At 31.7% G+C, this 18,196-nt stretch overlaps 7 protein-coding genes and 1 long non-coding RNA gene across 10 annotated transcripts in view; 1 reads left to right on the top strand and 7 right to left on the bottom strand.

The window, feature by feature from the left end:
• The window catches only part of LOC148181975 (neurotrimin-like), a 218,575-nt gene that overhangs the window by 32,591 nt on the left and 167,788 nt on the right, over window positions 1–18,196 (top strand). The gene's annotated exons all lie outside the window — the stretch shown is intronic.
• On the bottom strand, window positions 2,803–3,170 carry LOC148181983 (uncharacterized). Its single transcript, XR_015769609.1, has 2 exons — window positions 3,050–3,170; window positions 2,803–2,990 (listed from the first exon to the last, which is right to left on the bottom strand). It is a non-coding gene; the product is annotated as an uncharacterized LOC148181983 (long non-coding RNA).
• Window positions 4,946–6,483, bottom strand: LOC148181982 (uncharacterized). The gene is made up of 3 exons (XM_088044335.1): window positions 5,874–6,483; window positions 5,705–5,830; window positions 4,946–5,647 (listed from the first exon to the last, which is right to left on the bottom strand). The coding sequence occupies exons 1-3, from the start codon at window positions 5,917–5,919 to the stop codon at window positions 5,505–5,507; spliced, it is 315 nt and encodes a 104-aa protein (XP_087900461.1). The 5' UTR covers window positions 5,920–6,483; the 3' UTR covers window positions 4,946–5,504.
• LOC148181981 (uncharacterized) lies at window positions 7,670–8,180 on the bottom strand. Its single transcript, XM_088050804.1, has 3 exons — window positions 8,103–8,180; window positions 7,932–8,057; window positions 7,670–7,872 (listed from the first exon to the last, which is right to left on the bottom strand). Exons 1-3 carry the CDS (start codon window positions 8,146–8,148, stop codon window positions 7,670–7,672), a joined length of 375 nt encoding a protein of 124 aa, XP_087906930.1. The 5' UTR covers window positions 8,149–8,180.
• Window positions 11,659–12,410, bottom strand: LOC148181980 (uncharacterized). Its single transcript, XM_088049813.1, has 3 exons — window positions 12,302–12,410; window positions 11,975–12,100; window positions 11,659–11,915 (listed from the first exon to the last, which is right to left on the bottom strand). The coding sequence occupies exons 1-3, from the start codon at window positions 12,345–12,347 to the stop codon at window positions 11,758–11,760; spliced, it is 330 nt and encodes a 109-aa protein (XP_087905939.1). The 5' UTR covers window positions 12,348–12,410; the 3' UTR covers window positions 11,659–11,757.
• On the bottom strand, window positions 13,592–14,181 carry LOC148181979 (uncharacterized). The gene is made up of 3 exons (XM_088049733.1): window positions 14,073–14,181; window positions 13,902–14,027; window positions 13,592–13,842 (listed from the first exon to the last, which is right to left on the bottom strand). Exons 1-3 carry the CDS (start codon window positions 14,116–14,118, stop codon window positions 13,670–13,672), a joined length of 345 nt encoding a protein of 114 aa, XP_087905859.1. The 5' UTR covers window positions 14,119–14,181; the 3' UTR covers window positions 13,592–13,669.
• LOC148181978 (uncharacterized) lies at window positions 15,043–15,618 on the bottom strand. Its single transcript, XM_088049908.1, has 3 exons — window positions 15,509–15,618; window positions 15,338–15,463; window positions 15,043–15,281 (listed from the first exon to the last, which is right to left on the bottom strand). Exons 1-3 carry the CDS (start codon window positions 15,552–15,554, stop codon window positions 15,091–15,093), a joined length of 363 nt encoding a protein of 120 aa, XP_087906034.1. The 5' UTR covers window positions 15,555–15,618; the 3' UTR covers window positions 15,043–15,090.
• On the bottom strand, window positions 17,120–17,681 carry LOC148181977 (uncharacterized). 2 transcript variants are annotated; one of them, XM_088049930.1, is made up of 3 exons: window positions 17,594–17,681; window positions 17,424–17,544; window positions 17,120–17,363 (listed from the first exon to the last, which is right to left on the bottom strand). In XM_088049930.1, exons 1-3 carry the CDS (start codon window positions 17,633–17,635, stop codon window positions 17,185–17,187), a joined length of 342 nt encoding a protein of 113 aa, XP_087906056.1. In that variant the 5' UTR covers window positions 17,636–17,681; the 3' UTR covers window positions 17,120–17,184. The 2 variants fall into 2 exon arrangements, with proteins under 2 accessions (XP_087906056.1, XP_087906055.1); XM_088049929.1 differs by having other exon boundaries at window positions 17,591–17,677.

Raw genomic sequence — 18,196 nt, 5'->3', positions numbered from 1 at the left:
CGTTTCTGATAAAGAAAGTAAAAAAAAAGACCTAAAAGTTTTTGAAACGGGAATTTCAGAAGTTCAGCTGGTCAAAGAAAGCAATTGTTTAACTTGGCTTTTAGACTGTACATTTAATTGGGGTAGTTTTAAAAAATACAGTCGGATTTGTCTTTTGCTGATTTGATTTTACGCGGTGCACTGTTGTATTTTTTTTAGCCGATCGCGGATAGGATTGCTGATGTCGAGTGTTTCCATTCCACACGATATTGATAAGTAATTAAAAAGCAGAGAGGTATTTTTCCTCTTTATAGGCACCTTTTGTCTAAAATAAAAGAAAGAAAGAACTTAACGTTTGGAGAAAAAGTAGTATTTGTTATTTGGCCGAAAAGTGGCTTTGTTGCCTAGCAATTTTGCATACGCTCGGCTACGCTACGCTTCGCCTTGCTACTGCAATTTAATTGCTCGACAAAAAGTACCAGTTTTCTGCCGTATAACAAAATCTACTATTCTTATAAATAAAATCATTTTTATAAACAATACTTCTTGTTATTTGAGTCACAAGTGAGCTATAGCCATCATTAGGTACAACGAGTCAGGAATTTGCCAATAAACAAAGTCGAAAACCAATTTTTATAACCACACGAGTATTGTAATGTGCTTTAACATGCTAGTACTTATCTAGAGAAATACAGGACTGGGACATGTTTTGAAGAAAGTGACATAATACGGTTTTTGTGAAACAATAGATAGTGTCATAGCCATATCCATTTTTTTTTATTATTTTGTTTTTCATAAATGAGGCAAATTGATTAGATGGACACTTAAAAAGAAACTTTACATTACATTGCAAAAAGGAATACAAGAAGACAAGAAGGAATAACTAAACGTATTACTTCTACTAGAGTAGACTCTTGATAATTTGAACCTCAATAATTTGAAATTCTCGATAACTTGAAGTTTTTCCCGGTCTCCTCAATTTCTCTCGATAAATTGAAAAATTTCCATTTATTTTGGTTCCTTTGTTAATTTGAAGTAAAATCAATAACTTTTTTCCCGCCAACACTCTATAATTTAAAATTTCCCCCCTCGAACTGTCGTTAATTTGAAGTCCCTCGCGTGGACGCACAGGAAAAACAGAAAACTTTTGAACAAGCCATTCTTAAAAATTCCATTGCTGCTTTAAAATTAGATTTTACAATTTTTTGACTTATGTCTTTTAATAAACGGTTTTTGGTAGTTTTGTCGAAACATAAATCTGTTTTACCAGAAAAATTAATACTTTACAAAACATAGTTTTACGATATTTCGTCAAAATGAAGTTAGTGCATTTTGCGTTCTCTTTTCTGATTGGTTTGTTTATTATGACTATTGTCTGTTTGCCTTTGTTTATTTGACTTTGTTCTTCTCTTTTTGAACTTTAGATAATTTGAACTTTTTGCCAGGTCCTTTGAGTTTCAAATTATCGAGAATCTACTGTACGATATATTGATAAACTGGAAGGTATGAGTTGCAAGCAGATTTAGAAACTTAAAAAGCACATTCAAAAAGGGATAGATAAAGGGACTCAAGGTGTTTTTGAATTTTTTTATTGTAATTTTTTAGCCCTGTCGTCAGGATAGTTTGACAGTTGAGCTGTCAAAGAGACACGAGTAGAACTGCAAGTATGTATTTGGTTATAAATGTTTTTATAGTTAGTTCGCACTTAATCGACGCAGCATTGACACGCCTTGTAATTTTTCATCTGAATAACTGATTTTTTTTGCTTATTTGGACTGGATGTAGATTTATGATTTCACTTTTAGTGGGTTCGGGTAATAGACGAGTTTGCATCGGCAACATTGATTCCCATTCGAGCCGAAAATATAAGCAACTTCTTGATGAAGCTTTCGAATCTAAAATGGGTTGGAAGCACCGTCGTCGGGCGAGTTGGATAGTTCGGAGCTGTTAAAGAGACAAACCAACAAAAAAACAAATAGAACTGCAAGTATTTATTAATACCAAAATTTACGCAGTTAGTTTCCACTTATTCTTCGCCCAAAATCTGTTTGTTGCACAAATCTGTGTCGCAATCAACGCATTTATAGTCCTTGGCGGGTTTGCAATCTTTAGACTTTGTACATCTCTTTACCTCGATGTCATCTGATAAACATAAAAAATCTGAATTTATCAAATAGTTTATTAGTCAAAGGTACTCACGATTAAAATACTTATAGCTTGTACAAGCGACTTCGTCTTTTTCACACTCCACCTCGCTCAAATCTTGCTCATATCCTCCGCAACCTTCACCTTTGCAGTACGTGTAGCACTTCAACGCAGAAGTTCCTAAATAAATGTGAAAAAGGGAAAAGTGGATTTTTTTTCTTACCAATAACAGCAAAGCAGAAAGCGAATGCCACCACGTAGAATTTCATCTTGAAGCGTTGAAAATAAAAGAAGGCGTTTGGACTTTTTGCTGTGGTTTTTATACGGTTTTTTGACGTCAGTTTAGTGTGGTAGCAAATCGATTTTTAATTAGGCTGTTGAAATATGTACATACTTAGTAATTTTTTTTTTTTTAATGTAGCATATTTAGTTTTCCGAAAGGTTTGCAATGTTTTGAGTTAAACTATTGATAATATTTTGTTCATGCACTTAAAGGAGTTAACCATAATTACTTAAAATTTGTACTTTATAAAAAGTTGGTATAATTATTTTATTTTGGAGATATTTTTGTTTCGTTGTTTACTATTGATTTGGAAATGGATTTTCATAATTTAGGGGAAAAGATGAGATCTTAAAAGTGTTTCTGTCCCGACTTTTAATAAAAAACAAACAAAAAAATTTATTTTTATGAAGCAGCATTTATTTATCCCAAAATTTTTTTAAGCAGTTACTTTACACTTAATCGTCTTCTTCTTCTTCTGGGTGCCAAAGCTCCTCGTTACACAAATCTGTGTCGCAATCAAAGCATTTATAGTTGTAGTCGGATTGGCAACTATATTTTGTACAACTTTTAAACTCCATGTCCTCTGATAAAAATACAAAGACGAAATATATATCTGATAGTTTATTATTCAAAGATACTTACGATTAAAATATTTATAGCTTGTACAAGCGAATTCATCTTCGTCACATTCTACCACTTGGAAATCTTGCTCATATCCTAAGCAACCGTCGCCTCTGCAGTACACATAGCACTTCAACGCAGAAGTACCTTGGAAAATGTAAAAAAGAGGAAAATGGACTTTTTTTATATTTTTTATGTACGTACTTAGTAAGTTTTTGAACAGTGGAGTGCATTTTTGTGTAGCATATTTAGTTTCTCGAAAGGTTGTAGATAAACTATTGATAAGAATTTATTTATACACTTGAAGAAGTTAATCATAATAGCTGTCAATATTAGAGTTTTCAACTTAAAAGTTGTACTTTATAAGGAGTAGATATAATATTTTGGTTTTGGAGATACTTTTCATTTCTGATAAAAAAGTCTAGAAAAGGTTTTAAACCCTTTTGAAATGTGGGAATTTCAGAGGTTCAGCTGGCCTGAGAAACTAACTGTATTACATTGGCTTTTAGACTGTATAACTTATTGGGGTAGTTTAAAAAAATTCTCATAATAATAAAACATAATCATTTTATCTTTATTACTATTATTACATTGCAAAAAAAGTGTAAAAAGTTAAGAAGAAATTTATATAAACGACTAAAAAATAGTGATTTTTTGTGACGTTTGGGGAAAAAAACAATTTGAAAAAGACCTAAAACCTTTTGAAACGTGAAAATTTCAGAGGTTGAGGTGGTCAGAGACTGTTTTACATCGGTTTTTAGACTGTACAACTAATTGGGATAGTTTTAAAAAATACAGTCGCATTGGTTCTTCGCTGATTTGATTTTACGCGGTGCATTGATGTGCTCTCTTTTTTTCGCCGTTCGCGGGTTGCAAGAGGTATTTTTTCAGCTTATAGGCTCCTTTTGGCTAAACTTAAAAGAAAGCATCATTAGAAATTGTAACAGATTTTTTTAAGGCTGAGACGATCATTGAACCATCAATATTAAATCTAAGACATTAACATTTCTGTTCCTCAATGTGTACATATAGGTCATTAACACAGAAAGGGGCAGAAGTGATGTCCAGACCATTTGAACCATCCCAGTTACGATTTTGGAGCTGAGCAAATTTTTGAATTGTATAAGCAAACTATATCTAAAAGTGATTTTTTTAGCGGTCAGTTATTACTTTTTGTTAGAAAATTGGTTAAATTCATCGATTTGTCATAGACCTGTCCTGTCCAGGAACGATATTCTCAACTTCAAGCTTTTGTAACAGGTCGTTCTTGTGTTATTACAAAACTGATTCTTTCCTCATTAATCAGAAACCTTTCATGGATTCTAAACAAATTTTTCTCTTAATTTTGGAGCCAATAGAATACGATATTAGGACGTGAACATGAATGTCTAGGGCACTGTCCTATTGTGTTTTTCAGTTTTTCAGTTTTTTTTGCAGTCCTATCTTTTTTGCCGGTTTTGTTTCTTGTCATAGTTTTCGACCATAACTTACGTATATAGAACGCCAGTGAAAACTTCAATTCAGGCTAGCTAGAGCACTTGGCTAGCGTCGATGTTGGCTGAAACGGTCAAACAATCTGCGTCATTATTGAAGGAAGTATTTAATTTTTTTATTGTTCAATGTTTATCCACTACACGGTACAGTTTCCATTTCTTATACAAAGTTTGGAAAAACCATTGCAACAATCCAAGATATTTTAGAAAAACCTGTGTTTCGTCATGGGCCTGTCTATTTCTGTAAAATCGAGGAAAGGGCCGTGACAAAGAGAACAGGGATATGACGGTTCTAAGGCAATTAAAACATTTTCTTATAAATAAAGTTATTTTTATAAACATTACTTCTTGTTATTTGCGTTACAAGTGCACAAGTGGCCCGGAACATCATTTGAAGAAAGTGGCATAATGCGGTTTTTGTGAAACAATGGATAGCGTCATTGCCATATCCAACTTTTTTATTTTATTTTATTTTATTTTTTTTCATAAATTAGGCTACACTTGTTTTCCATTTTTCATGTTGTAAGTTACTAACTACACCATTTTTTTAAAGAAAATAACATTAAACCAACGTTCACTAATACAACTCTCCAACAAATTTGTTGTTTTATTTCACTCTTCTGTTTGTATCGCTTTTTAGCCATTGCACAAAAGAACCGAGGCTCGTTTTCTAAATTTTCTGTAGTAATTTTTTTTCTTAAACACGTAGGTCCTAACCATTTTTGACGATCACAGCCAAACTTTGAATTTTAAATTTTCGCGTTTTTTTAGCGCCATTTTTAAATAATTTGTTTTGTGTACATATTTTTCGGCGGGCTTTATTGGGTTATTACAAAACCTAAAATCTTTTTAAATTAGTTGTTCGAAAGTGATTTGATTACTATTGATTTGGAAATGGATTTTCGTAATTTATGGGAAAAGATAAGAAATGTTTCCGTCCCGACCTTTAAACAAGTAATTTCTTTGTTTGAATGAAACAACATTTATTTATTCCAAAATTTATCTTCATATTCTTCTTCTGGGGAAAAAAGCTCCTTGTTACATAAATCTGTGTCGCAATCAAAGCATTTATAGTTGTAGTCGGATTGGCAACTATATTTTGTACACCTCTTAAACTCGATGTCCTCTGATAGAAATTCAAAAGCGGAATATATCTGATAAATTATTATTTAAAGATACTTACGATCAACAGATTTATAACTTGTACAAGCGATATCATCTTCTTCACATTCCATCACGTGGAAATCTTGCTCATATCCTAAACAACCACCGCCTTTGCAATACTTATAACACTTCAACGCAGAAGTACCTAAGAAAATGTGAAAAACGGAAAAGTGGATTTTTTTCCTTACCAATAGCGGCAAAGCACAAAGCGAGTGTCACCACGTAGAATTTCATCTTGAAGAGTTGAAAACCAAATACAGTTTTTGGATTGTTTGCTGATGTGGCTTTTATACGCTGTTTTGAAGTCTGTTTACTGTGTGTTTTTAATTAGGCTGTACCTATGTATAATTTTATGTACGTACTTGAAAGGTTGTAGATAAACTATTGATAAGAATTTATTTATACACTTGAAGGAATTAACCATAATAACCGTCAATATTACAGAGTTGCCAACTTAAGAGTTGTACTTCATAGTACAAATATTTTGATTTTGGAGATTTTGTTTTGTTTTTGATAAAAAAAATATAAAAAAAATACTTAAAACTTTTTGAAATGTGGGATATTTAGAGGTTTAGCTGGTCAGAGAAAACTGTTTTGCATTGTTTTTTAGACTGTACCTATAACTTATTGGGGTAGTTTGAAAAAATGCTTAAAATAATTACACATAATCATTTAATCCTTATTACATTGCAAAAAGTGTGCAAAAAAATAAGAAGAAATAACTATATTATATTGGATTGATGAATTGGAAGGTATAAGTTACCAGTAGACTTAATATCTCCTGAGATTTAGGAAGTTCAAAAAGGGATAATGAAGAAGGCTCGAGTTGTTTTTTAATAATTATATTATAATTCTTTAGCTTCTGCAGCCTTTCAAAGTTAGGTTTTTTTACCAGTGACACTGAGACACAAAACGAAGGTTAGAGCAAGGAACTTCATTTTGAAGCGTTGAGAAAGTACTTGGTTTTGGGTTTATAAGTTAGCTTTTATAGTGCGGAATTAATTAAAGGTATACTTTATATTCGTTTGATAAAGACGATATTTTGGCAAATAAACTTCATATTTGCAAAAGAAAATGCATATAAGGGTTCGAAAAGACATGCACTACCTTGAAGGAGAGTAATTAAGAACATCTCTAGAATTCGAAAAAAAAGGTTTACAAAAAGTCTACATTTTCTGTTTTCGCAGTGGAACTAAAACAAATAAGGAGAATAAGCAAGGTTGCTAAAGTTGTTAGCTCCGGCTCCGTTCGAAAAAGAATATATTTAACTATGTTTGTGTTAACACTTTACATACATACAGTATGTCCCCGGATTGAGTTCACAAGAGGAAAAAAAACGTTATTTTTCATTTTACAAAAAAATGACAAAGGAATAATATTTTTTGCTTAGTTTAAAATAAATAAATCTTTAATTAAAACTTTAATATTATCAAGCTGTGTTCTTAAAATCGAAAAAAACAAAAAATAACGAAGAACTTTTTTATTTTTAATTTTGAAAAAAATGTCAACGGAATGAAGTTTGTTACTTAACTCAAACGAATTTTTACTATTTGATTGACCCATTACCTGTTTTAGCACATAGTTCAATTCTAACTCGTTATTCTTTAAGACTTCGTAAACTCACCCTATTTATTTTATCTATAGGGCTTGTCCACAAAGACCTAAATTATGTACTTATTATATAAAATTTTAATTTTGGCATTTATGCTTTTCAATCCATCATTTTCAAAAAAATAAATATAAATTTTTTCAATTTTTTTTCTTTCTATTGCCCCATAATAGAATTTCATGCGCTACTTTCCGAGCACCTGTATTTTGGTGCCAGTTTGTAATTACGTTAATGACTTATTTCAGAAAAAAAATATCATATGATATTAAGGACCTTTCTATAAATTTTTGTTTATTGGGAACGGACAAGGAAAGAAAACAGTAGTTCGGCAATTAGTTTTAATGCACCGGTTTTCAAACGACGAGCTGATTTTTCTTATTCATCTGAATAGTCTTCCTCAGATCTAGATAAGACTTCATCTTCACCTTTAGCATCCGTTGTATCATCAAAAATTAGATCGTCACCTGCCAAAATTTTCTTGTTACACAAGTCGCTGTCGCAAGTTTTACAAGTTATGGTCTCTGTATTTTTGCAATCAGTTTTTTTTGTGCATTTCTTGCGCTCTAAGGGGAAGTACTCTAAGAAACAAATTTAGAATAATATAACCATGTATTAACAATAGTTTAAAAGTACTTACTATCGGAATCTAAGTAGCTTTTACAAGCGACGTCGTCTTCTTTACATTCGATTTCGGTTAAATTTTGTCTGTATTTTTGACACTCATAGCCTCTGCAATACTTGTAGCACTTCAAAGCGCATATGCCTATAACAAAGGTAACAAATGTGAACAAAATTTAAGAAATCTTACCAGTAATTGCGAAGCACAAAGTGAGAGCTACCACGCAAAATTTCATTTTGAGGCCTTCAAAATGTAGTACTTTTGGATTATTTTGAGCTCACTTTTATACTAGTTTGTTTGGCCAATTATTTAATAATTACTGCGTTTCAAATAGAATGATAAAATAGAGGAGTCATATTACAGCCTATTATTTTTTTTTTAATGATAAAGATTGCAATAATTTGTTTGTTGACATTTACGACATTTTTTTAGAAAACTTTTAGGAATATCTTTTTTCAGACTAAACTGTGATCTAAACTCTCATAGTCAAATAATTATAAATAAATTAAATGTCAAAATACAGTTTCTCATCCGTGGAAGGTTTCTTTATACACACTTTTGGGCTTGGTAGAAAGAACAGATTCTTAGCTTTTAACACTGTTCCAACTATTTTTTTTCTATTTTTTGAACAATGTGAACACAGTTTGTGTTCATAATACTAAAAACAGCACACTATTTTGAAAAAAAAATTGTCTTCGGTGCAATCGAACATAAAACCTTGTATGTAATTCGTACATAATTATGCTTTGTTTACACCTGTTTATTATTGCACCGACATTCTTTATTTCGGCATTATATTTTTACTTTCTATATGGTCATATTTATAAAAAAAGACATAATTTATTTTAAGATAATTTAGTTACCCATAACTTTGCACGATAATACATTTTTTCCGACGATCGTTTATTAATGTATAAATTACCAACAAATTCAATTTCGAAAATTGAACGTTAATGTGCGTCATTAACGTTCAATTAAAATAAAGTCAATAGAAATGTCAAATGTAAATCTCGATCTAAATGTAAATACGAATCCACCAACTTCCACGCGTATTTTGACATTTGATTTCTGATTCCTCCTGAGATGTAGAAGACTGCAAGTAATGTAACAGTTTAACAGTTATGTTATTACTTGACAGTGTGACAGCTAGCTTGGCTGCAAAGTCCCTAAATCTAGAGGTCTGAGCGAGTTGCCAAGTATAGGTGGGTGCCGTTACGGGGGGTGATAGGGGATGTGACGTCATAACGGTTCGTGTCATTTAATTTGACAGGGTTTCTACATAGAGCAGTGGCGCATTTGTATAATTGGTCCTCTACCCAGAAAAAAAATGCAGTCTCTTTTTGGCTCTTATGCCTGCTTATTATCATCGTATTTACCTCCTATTTGAAGAAAAACACATCAGAAATATCCCAGATCTTAAGACACTCAGTCCTGGGACACAAATAATTCAATGACAAAAATTTTCTTCATTGAAAGATCGGAAGTTGTACTGTCAAAAAGATTTGTGATCCTCACCATGTCCTGGCAGAAATTGCTATATGGCAGACCATTTCAAATGCGAAATGGTGAGGTTTTCTTGGTGTTTCCCACGTGTTTGTGGAAGAAAATGGTGAGGTAAGACCAAACTTTTCTGACAGTGCAGCTTCTGAAGTTACATTTGAAAGCATTTTGATACTGATTAGCCAATTGCGAATTACTATTCTCATTAGAGGCACTTGGGTCAAGCAGCGATTTGTGACACCACATGTGCTCGTCATGAAACCTTAAAAAAAGCTTGTTTGGTCGAATTAGTTTATGACTGAATTGAGTGTCAAAAGTGAAAATAAAAGTGAAAATGTATTCAAACTTCGCGCCAAAAGGCGAACCGTTTTGACGTCATCAACATGGAAACGCGATTATTGGTCTCGCTCAGACCTATAGATATAGGGACTTTGGCTTGGCAGTAAATTTTGAAGATCAAAAAAATTAAAAGTTTGAGTATGTTTGGTTGCATAATCAATCTCATTAATATTTTTCTAAATAGCTTTTAGCGATTGTCGAGGATCGTCGGAAAAATATTGTAACAACACGTGCTGTAATGACGACTAACGATCTCGGCAATTTTTAATTACACGAGCGACTGTAAGACTGTAAGGAGCCTCAATCCTTAATCGATATCAGTATTAACTTGATAATGATATCAACTCGATAATCAACTCGATATCAACTTGTTGGTTAAAATCATTTACATCAATATCACATACGTTACTTATCAATAATAGCAGCGGTCTCAATAAAATCATTATTGGCAATCTTTTAATTTTTTCCTAATCTAGCTCGATATATTTTTCGAAATTTATGTCTAGCGTCTTTGATTTCATAGGAGCCCATTTGCTTATACAAGTCATCCAAGAATATTAATTTATTTGTCATTTCAAAAAGGTTCTTTGTGAACCATTTGTTTTGAGTGGGTTGATTTGTTTCTTGTTAAGGATTTTTCTGGCAAAGCAATATGATACTTATCTTGTATGACTGGTATAAAAGTGGAAATTTTACATTCTATATTTAAGTCACTAGAGTTAACAAAACACCAGTCTACTTTATTCCTAAAAGTATATTTTGCTAATACGTGTTATTGAATTACAATGTTATGTTTAGTAGTTTGTCTATTTTTCTAGGATAGGTTTATACTGACACTCTATTCCTAGTTTGTTATTTGCAATAGTAATTGCGTTTCAAGTAAAATGAAAAAAAAAAGTAATTTAGCTGACTATTATCTTTTTAAAAAGTTGTTTGTTGACTTGCACGACATTTTAATGAAGGAATTTTTTTCTATGTACAAACTACTAGGAATTTTTTCGGACTAAATTGTGGTCCAATTTTACTCAAAGTATTCAAATTTCTTTTTAGTCATTTTTCCCATAGAAAGAAAAACTTTTAAATTTTTAAAATGGAAATAAATAATAGGGCTCGTTCACAAAGATACTTATTAATGCAGTTAAATGTGAAATTTTTGCACTGAAATCCTTAATTTTGGAACTTTATTTTTACTTTTCAATTTATCATTTCTTGAAAAATAAAAGACAATTTTTTAAAGATTTTTGTGTTGCCTTTAACATCGCCCGATAATACAATTTTACGGTGGTGCGCGATTTTCCGAACAGCCTGTATTTAGGTGACAAATTTAAATTTGAATTACGTTAATGATTAATTAAAAAAAATAAAATTATTATTAAATTGACAGCTTTTTCTATAATAGTTATTTGCTTATTTGTATACCTCGACCGAGAAATTATACTTTAACGTACTGAGAGAAAGATTGTCGCTGAGGCCGCTTGCGGGCAACCGCGCAATTTTTGAGATAAAAAAATTACCTGCTTTGAATGTCTCCATTTTTTGTCGTAAATCTAAAGCAGGCTTTCATGTTACCATAGAAATGAAGATGTGCGGCCGATTCTGCAGTGGCGCAATTGATTTCCGAAAAATCAAGAAAATTGCTACTCTTCGTCTCAAACATGGTACTACTCGTCGGCATATTTTGAAATACGAGCGGTTGGAGTACCCTATCGGAAAGATTCTCTTTTAAAAGTCAAAATCTATACTTACCTAAAAATGACATTTAGTTTTACAGCTGTTGGCAAAGGAACGGCCGCAAAATGCGATTTCACGTCCGCTGTAAGTTATGGTTGCCCGAAAAAAATATTATAAAGAGCTTTTTTGTAAACATTTTTGTTTAATGGGAATGGACGTGGAAATAAAACGGCAGTTTTGCAATTATTTTTAATGCACCAGTTTTAAAGCGACGAGTCTACTTCTTCCTTCATCTGAATCGTCTTCATCAGATTAACCCTTAGATTAATCAGCCTCACTCATCATCACCGTTATCATCAAACACTAGATTATCACTTGCCAAAATTTTCTTGTTACACAATTCGCTGTCGCAAACCTTACAAGTTACGCTATTTAGATTACTTTCGCAATCTTTTTCATCTGTGCATCCCTTGTACTCTACGGGGTTCTCCTCTAGAAAACAAATTTAGAAAAATATAATTATCTAACAATAATAGTTTAAAAATTCTTACCATCGGAATCTAAGAAACTTACGCAACCATCGTCGTTTTCTTCACATTCTATTTCCGTTAAATTTTGCCTCTGTTTCTGGCAATTGTAGCCTCTGCAGTAAGTATAGCACTTCAACGCAGAAAAGCCTACAACAAATTTAATAAATGTGCAAAGAAAACTGTTCATCAAATCAAATCAAATCTTGGTGTTGACAAAAATTATCAAAATACAAATTTATTCCCAAACACTAAATTTCGTCAAAAAATGCTGGCGCGGGTTTCGATAGCAGTGCCACATCATCAGATGATTAAATCGTTTAATAAATGTGAACAAAATAAAAAAAATACCAGTGATTGCGAAGCACAAAGTGAGAGTTACAACGAAGAATTTCATTTTGAGTCGTTCAAAATGTAGTGTTTCTGGATTATTTTGAGTTGACTTTTATATTAGTTTGTTTGGCCAATTGTTGCAATAACAGGTACTATAATTGCCTTTCAAGTAGGATGATAAAATATAGAAGTAATATTGCTGTCTATTATCTTTTAAAAAAAATAAGAATTGCAATAATTGTTGTTGTGGACATTTGCGGCATTTTAATGCAGGAATTTTTATTTAGAAGATTTTAGGGATATTTTTTTCCAGACTAAATCGTGCTCTAACTTCACTTTAAATTTGCATTGCTCTTATTTGGTCATTTCTCTCACAGATAATAAATGTTAGTTTTTGCAGAAGAAAGTCTATTTTACGTTTACTCGGAGTTATTACATGCAGCAAAGCGTTACATTGTTATAATTCAAAATTTTGTTAATGATTTTCAGAGATTTTTTGCAAGATTTTTTCGAGTTTTTTTTGCAACACGCGTTTTGACACAATGTTTGTTACGTCCGATTAAATAGAATAATCTATGTTTTACGGTATCATTTAGCGTCCATAATAGATATTTATTATATAAGAGTGTAATAAGAACGTAAATTATTTACGACAAAAATCAGTTGCTCTCGAGATCGTAGATCGAGAGAATAAAATTTTTGGAGTGAATAGTTTGTTCTTATACTCAAATATAATACTAGATTTTATCTAAAGTCTCTGTTGGTTGCAATTAAAGCATTAGAAGAATGGAGAGATGTGGCAGCAGTGACAAATTTTTAGCATTTAGAAAGCCATGTGTGCCTTGTTGTTATGGAAATGTAGCATAATTTCTAGAGAATAATAGAGTTTACTTTATTTATCTAAAATGCGTAAGTAATGTACTATTTTATTAGTGCATTTTTGATAAAGAGGTTTTATAAGGACGGCTTTTGTCACAATGAAGTAAAACGGCCTCTTGTCAGTGTCAAATGATTCTAAATAAATTAATGTCAACATACAATTATTGCACGAAAATCTTTAATTTTAATATTTCATTTATAGTTTTCATAATAATTAAAAATGACTAGACATATTTTTTTTAAGATTTATTTTGTTGTCGATGTTACAATTTTAAGGTGGAGCGCGAGATTCCGGACACTTCTATTTAGGTGCTAGTTTGTAATTACGTTAATAAATAATTTCAACAGAAACAAATATTATTATATTGACATAAAAGACCTTTGCTATAAATTTGTAATATTTGGAATGGCCTTGCAATAAAACAACAGTTTTGCAATAATTTTTAATCCACAAGTTTTTAAGCGACAAGTCTACTTTTTTTCTTCATCTGAATCGTCTTTAACAGATTAACCCTTAGATTGATTAGACTCATCATCACCGTTATCATCAAAAACTAGATCATCACTTGCCAAAATTTTTTTGTTACACAAGTCGCTGTCGCAAATCTTACATGTTATGCTATCTTTGCTTTCGCAATCTGTTTTATCTGTGCATCCCTTGTACTCTACGGGGCTTTCCTCTAGAAAAGAAATTTAGAAAATTATAATAATCTATCAATAATAGTTTAAAAATTCTTACCATCGGAATCTAAGAAGCTTACGCAACCAACTCCGTTTTCATCACATTGTACTTTGGTTAAACTTCGCTTGTACTCCTGGCAATCATAGCCCCTGCAATAAATATAGCACTCCAACGCGGAAATGCCTATAACAAACTTAATAAATGTAAAGAAAATAAAAAACAAATTACCAGTAATTGCGAAGCACAAAGTGAGAGTCACTAGGCAGAATTTCATTTTGAGGCGTTCAAAATGTGGTTCTGGACTATTTTGAGCTTACTTTTATACTACTTTGTTAGGCCAATTATTTGCAGTAGTCAATTTTAAGTACCATGATAAAGTGGGTATAGAAGTAATATTTCTGTTTTTAAAAAAGATAAGGATTGGAATAATTTGTTTGTTGACATGCACGACATTTAAATGAAGGAATTTCTTTACTCTAAATTCGCATTTCTCTTTGGCTATTTCTTTCACAGAAAGGAACTTTAAAATCTTGGTGGGTAAGTAAATGTTAGTTTCTACAGAAAAACGTACATTTTACGTTTACTCGGTTTTCTGCAAATATTTTTAGACTTTATTGCAGGCAGCAAATGGTTAACACAGCAGCAACAAAATCTCTTAAACGGCTATTTTATTATCAGTAATTTTTAGTATTCAGAACTCATGACCCATAGAGCAAGGGAGGGTGCCAACAGCAATACAGATGGTAAATTTCAAAACAAAAAATGAATTAAGTTTGATAGTATTCCAGAACAATTAACAACCAATCACGGAAGCTTATTCTAGAGATATAGTAATAGCCTATCCTAGGCAACGAGAGTGTAATGTTTATTTGACCAATGAATGTATGTGCATAGTTACCGATTTTTAAATACTGTTCTGCAGTTTTTTTGTCTTAACTTGATTATTTTTAGGGCTAAAAAATTTTTATTTCGAAATTTTGGTTCAGAATTGTTGCCTCCATACGCCTTTTTTCTCTGGGTCACGAGTTCTTTGACACCCAATATTTTTTTTTAAATTTATTCTGTTACTCATAACTTCATAACATTGCTCGATATGGTGGTGCGCGAGTTAATTACATTAATTACATTAATGAGTGAGTTTACCAGAAAAAATTATAATTTTCGACATTTTGAAATGAACTTGGGAATAAAACAGCAGTTCAGCAATAAGTTTTAATGTACCAGTTTTTAAGCAAAGAGTCTACTTTTAGTTTTCAACTGAATATTCTTCATTAGATTCATCTTCAGGTTGATCAAAGCCATCATCAAAAACTGTATCATCACTTGCCAAAATTTCTTCGTTACACAAGTCGGTGTCGCAAAACTTACAAGTCATGTTATCTTTACTTGTGCAATCTGTTTCATCTGTGCATTTTTTGTACTCTGCGGGGTGGTTCTCTAGAGAACAAATTCAGAAAAATATGATTTATTAAGAGTAGTTTAAAAATTCTTACTATCGGAATTTAAGATGCTTACGCAACCAACATCTTTTTCTTTGCATTGTACTTCGATCACATTTCGTGTGGGTGTTTTGCAATCATAGCCTCTGCAATATGTATAGCACTTCAAGGCAGAAATGCCTATAACAAAGGTAATAAATGTGAAGAAAATAAAAAATTTCTTACCAGTAATTGCGAAGCACAAAGTGAGAGCCACCACCCAGAATTTCATTTTGAGGCGTTCAAAATGTAGTGTTTCTGGATTATTTTGAGTTCACTTTTATACTAGTTTGTTAGGCCAATTATTTGCAATAGTAATTGCATTTCTAGGAGGATGATAAAAAATAAAAGTAATAGTGTTGACTATTATCTTTTTGAAAAAGATAAAGACTGCAAAAATTTGTTTGTTAACATGCACGGTCGTTTAATGACAATTTTTTTTTCTAGAAAACTTTCTAGAAATTTCTTTTTTTAGACTTAATGGTGGTCTAACTAACTTCACTCTAAATTCGCATTTCTCGTTAGTTTTTACAGTAGAACGTAAATTTTTCGTTTACTCGCACTTTTGCAAATATTTTAAAGACTGTGTTATAGGCAGCAAAACGTATTATGCTGTTATAAGCAGCAACAAAATCTCGTAGATTGGCAATTTTGTTACCAGCAACTTCTATAGTCTTGAAAGTCATGGTACTGTTGCTGTTAGTCGGCTTAGTTTGTGAACGAACAATGTAACTATGGTTTCATGTGAACTATGTCACACTTTAAAGATGTTTACCAGTTTTTTTATTTTTTTAGAACTCATTTTCGCGCAGTTTTTTAAGTTCTTTAAGTGTACTAATATTTTGTTTTACGATATTGTTTAGCGTTCTTACGGCGTCCGTAATGATAAAGTAAAACGGCCGCTTGTCAGTGTCAAATAATTATACATAAATTACTGTCAAAATACAAGGTGTTTATAAATGTTTCTAGCATCAAGGGTGGTTATGAAATGTCAAAGAAATTTGCCGCTCTTTACAAATGTAGGTTTTGATTTTTCAACTGACATTTGCAGTTAACCTCAAACATGGAGCAAAGTAAGTTTTGAGAAATAAACTGATCTAGTTGTGGTTTAAAACCTGAAAATTAAAAACTTCGACACAAAACTGTAACTGAAACTACTACTACTACGTTGACGTAAGTAACATTGTAAATAATTTTTAAGATAGGTATATTTACTGTGAAAACAAAGCGGCAAAATAGTGCATGACAGGAATTCCAGAGCCACCCTTGATGCTAGAAACATTTATAAACACTTTGTACAATTTTCCATCCTGTTTGCTTGGTAAGGTTTTTTATAATTCTGGACTCCGTAGGAAGAACATACTTTTTAGGTTTCAGCAATGTTCCAGCTATATCCCCCATTTTATGAACAATTTAAGTATTTTTTTACTTGCACAGTAATAATAAGAATAATAATAAGAACATACATTTTACGTTTACTCGGACATTTCCAAATGTAAAATTATTGCACAGAAAACCTTAATTAATTCATTACAGTTTTACTTTTTAACGCATCATATCTTGAACAATAAAAAACATACTTTTTTTTAAGAGTTTTCTTGTTTATAACGTTGCCCGATAATACCATAATTTCACAGTGGTACGCGACTTTTCGGACACGTGTATTTAGGTGCCAATTTGTAATTACGGTAATGACTTAGGTATTTAAATAGAAAAAAATATTATTATATTGACGTAAAGGGTTTTTCTTATAAATTTTTGCTTATTTGGAATGGACGTGGAAATGAAACAAAGCAGTTTTGCAATTATTTTTAATGCACCAGTTTTCAAACCAAACGACGTGCCTACTTTTCTTATTCATCTTAATCCTCATCAGATTCATCATTATCAACTTCATCATTAAAATTTAGATCATCACTTGCCAAAATTTTCTTGTTGCACAAGTCGCTGTCGCAAACCTTACAAGTGAAGCCATCTTCATTGTCAAGTTCTCTACAATGTGTTTGATCTGTGCATCCCTTTGTTTCGGTGGGGTGCTCTTCTAAAAAACAATTTTTGAAAAATATAATGATTTATCATAAATAGTTTAAAAAATTCTTACCATCGGAATTTAAGTAGCTTTCGCAACCAACTTCATTTTCTTTACATTGAACTTCGGTTAAATTTTTCTTATAGTTGCAATTATAGCCCCTGCAATACGTATAGCACTTCAACGCGGAAACCTATAATAAAGCTAATAAATGTGAACAAAATTAAAAAAAAAATAACCACAATTGCGAAGCACAAAGTGAGAGCCACCACGCAGAATTTCATTTTGAGGCGTTCAAAATGTAGTGCTTATGGGTTATTTTGAGCTCACTTTTATACTAATTTGTTAGACCAATTATTTGCAATAATAATTGCGTTTCAAAGAGAATGATAAAAATAGGAGTACTAGTGCTAACTATCTCTTTAAAAAAGATAAAGAGTGCAATAATTTGTTTGTTGACATTCACGATCACAATGGAAGAATTTTTTTCTAGAAAGCTTTTAGGAATTTTTTTTTTAAACTTCACTCTAAATTCGCATTTCTTGTCAGTTTTCACAGAAAAACGTAAATTTTACGTTTACTCGGACTTCTGCAAATATTTTACAGACTCTGGCAGCAAAACGTAAGTATTTAATTCAGCAGCAACAAAATCTCTTAAATTAGCAATTTTGTTATTAGCAATTTCTAGTCTTCTAAGTCATAGTATTGTTGCTGTTAGTCGGCTTAGTTTGTGAAGGAATAATGTAACTAAGGTTTCATGTGAACGATGCCACACTCATCGACATTGTTAACTCAAAAATTTTGATAACAATTGTAACGTTTGTAGTAATAAAGTAAAAGGGCCG

The sequence above is a fragment of the Gnatocerus cornutus genome, chromosome 1 (assembly GCF_029298725.1).
Source record: "Gnatocerus cornutus isolate USDA-ARS CGAHR chromosome 1, icGnaCorn1.1, whole genome shotgun sequence".
Classification (NCBI taxonomy): Eukaryota; Metazoa; Arthropoda; class Insecta; order Coleoptera; family Tenebrionidae; genus Gnatocerus; species Gnatocerus cornutus.
Note: the sequence above shows the minus strand (reverse complement) of the source record. Positions and strands in the feature narration are given on the sequence as shown.

What these genes read in the sequence shown, in the direction of transcription:
- LOC148181982 (XM_088044335.1), bottom strand. Translation starts at nt 5,919, where the DNA reads ATGAAATTCTACGTGGTGACACTCGCTTTGTGCTTTGCCGCTATTG. An exon ending in TTTGTGCTTTGCCGCTATTG is followed by an intron (nt 5,831 to 5,873) that starts GTAAGGAAAAAA and finishes ACATTTTCTTAG; the next exon opens with GTACTTCTGCGTTGAAGTGT. An exon ending in AAGTTATAAATCTGTTGATC is followed by an intron (nt 5,648 to 5,704) that starts GTAAGTATCTTT and finishes AATTTCTATCAG; the next exon opens with AGGACATCGAGTTTAAGAGG.
- LOC148181981 (XM_088050804.1), bottom strand. Translation starts at nt 8,148, where the DNA reads ATGAAATTTTGCGTGGTAGCTCTCACTTTGTGCTTCGCAATTACTG. An exon ending in TTTGTGCTTCGCAATTACTG is followed by an intron (nt 8,058 to 8,102) that starts GTAAGATTTCTT and finishes CCTTTGTTATAG; the next exon opens with GCATATGCGCTTTGAAGTGC. An exon ending in AAGCTACTTAGATTCCGATA is followed by an intron (nt 7,873 to 7,931) that starts GTAAGTACTTTT and finishes TTTGTTTCTTAG; the next exon opens with AGTACTTCCCCTTAGAGCGC.
- LOC148181980 (XM_088049813.1), bottom strand. Translation starts at nt 12,347, where the DNA reads ATGAAATTCTTCGTTGTAACTCTCACTTTGTGCTTCGCAATCACTG. An exon ending in TTTGTGCTTCGCAATCACTG is followed by an intron (nt 12,101 to 12,301) that starts GTATTTTTTTTA and finishes AATTTGTTGTAG; the next exon opens with GCTTTTCTGCGTTGAAGTGC. An exon ending in AAGTTTCTTAGATTCCGATG is followed by an intron (nt 11,916 to 11,974) that starts GTAAGAATTTTT and finishes TTTGTTTTCTAG; the next exon opens with AGGAGAACCCCGTAGAGTAC.
- LOC148181979 (XM_088049733.1), bottom strand. Translation starts at nt 14,118, where the DNA reads ATGAAATTCTGCCTAGTGACTCTCACTTTGTGCTTCGCAATTACTG. An exon ending in TTTGTGCTTCGCAATTACTG is followed by an intron (nt 14,028 to 14,072) that starts GTAATTTGTTTT and finishes AGTTTGTTATAG; the next exon opens with GCATTTCCGCGTTGGAGTGC. An exon ending in AAGCTTCTTAGATTCCGATG is followed by an intron (nt 13,843 to 13,901) that starts GTAAGAATTTTT and finishes TTTCTTTTCTAG; the next exon opens with AGGAAAGCCCCGTAGAGTAC.
- LOC148181978 (XM_088049908.1), bottom strand. Translation starts at nt 15,554, where the DNA reads ATGAAATTCTGGGTGGTGGCTCTCACTTTGTGCTTCGCAATTACTG. An exon ending in TTTGTGCTTCGCAATTACTG is followed by an intron (nt 15,464 to 15,508) that starts GTAAGAAATTTT and finishes CCTTTGTTATAG; the next exon opens with GCATTTCTGCCTTGAAGTGC. An exon ending in AAGCATCTTAAATTCCGATA is followed by an intron (nt 15,282 to 15,337) that starts GTAAGAATTTTT and finishes TTTGTTCTCTAG; the next exon opens with AGAACCACCCCGCAGAGTAC.
- LOC148181977 (XM_088049929.1), bottom strand. Translation starts at nt 17,635, where the DNA reads ATGAAATTCTGCGTGGTGGCTCTCACTTTGTGCTTCGCAATTGTG. An exon ending in CTTTGTGCTTCGCAATTGTG is followed by an intron (nt 17,545 to 17,590) that starts GTTATTTTTTTT and finishes GCTTTATTATAG; the next exon opens with GTTTCCGCGTTGAAGTGCTA. An exon ending in AAGCTACTTAAATTCCGATG is followed by an intron (nt 17,364 to 17,423) that starts GTAAGAATTTTT and finishes ATTGTTTTTTAG; the next exon opens with AAGAGCACCCCACCGAAACA.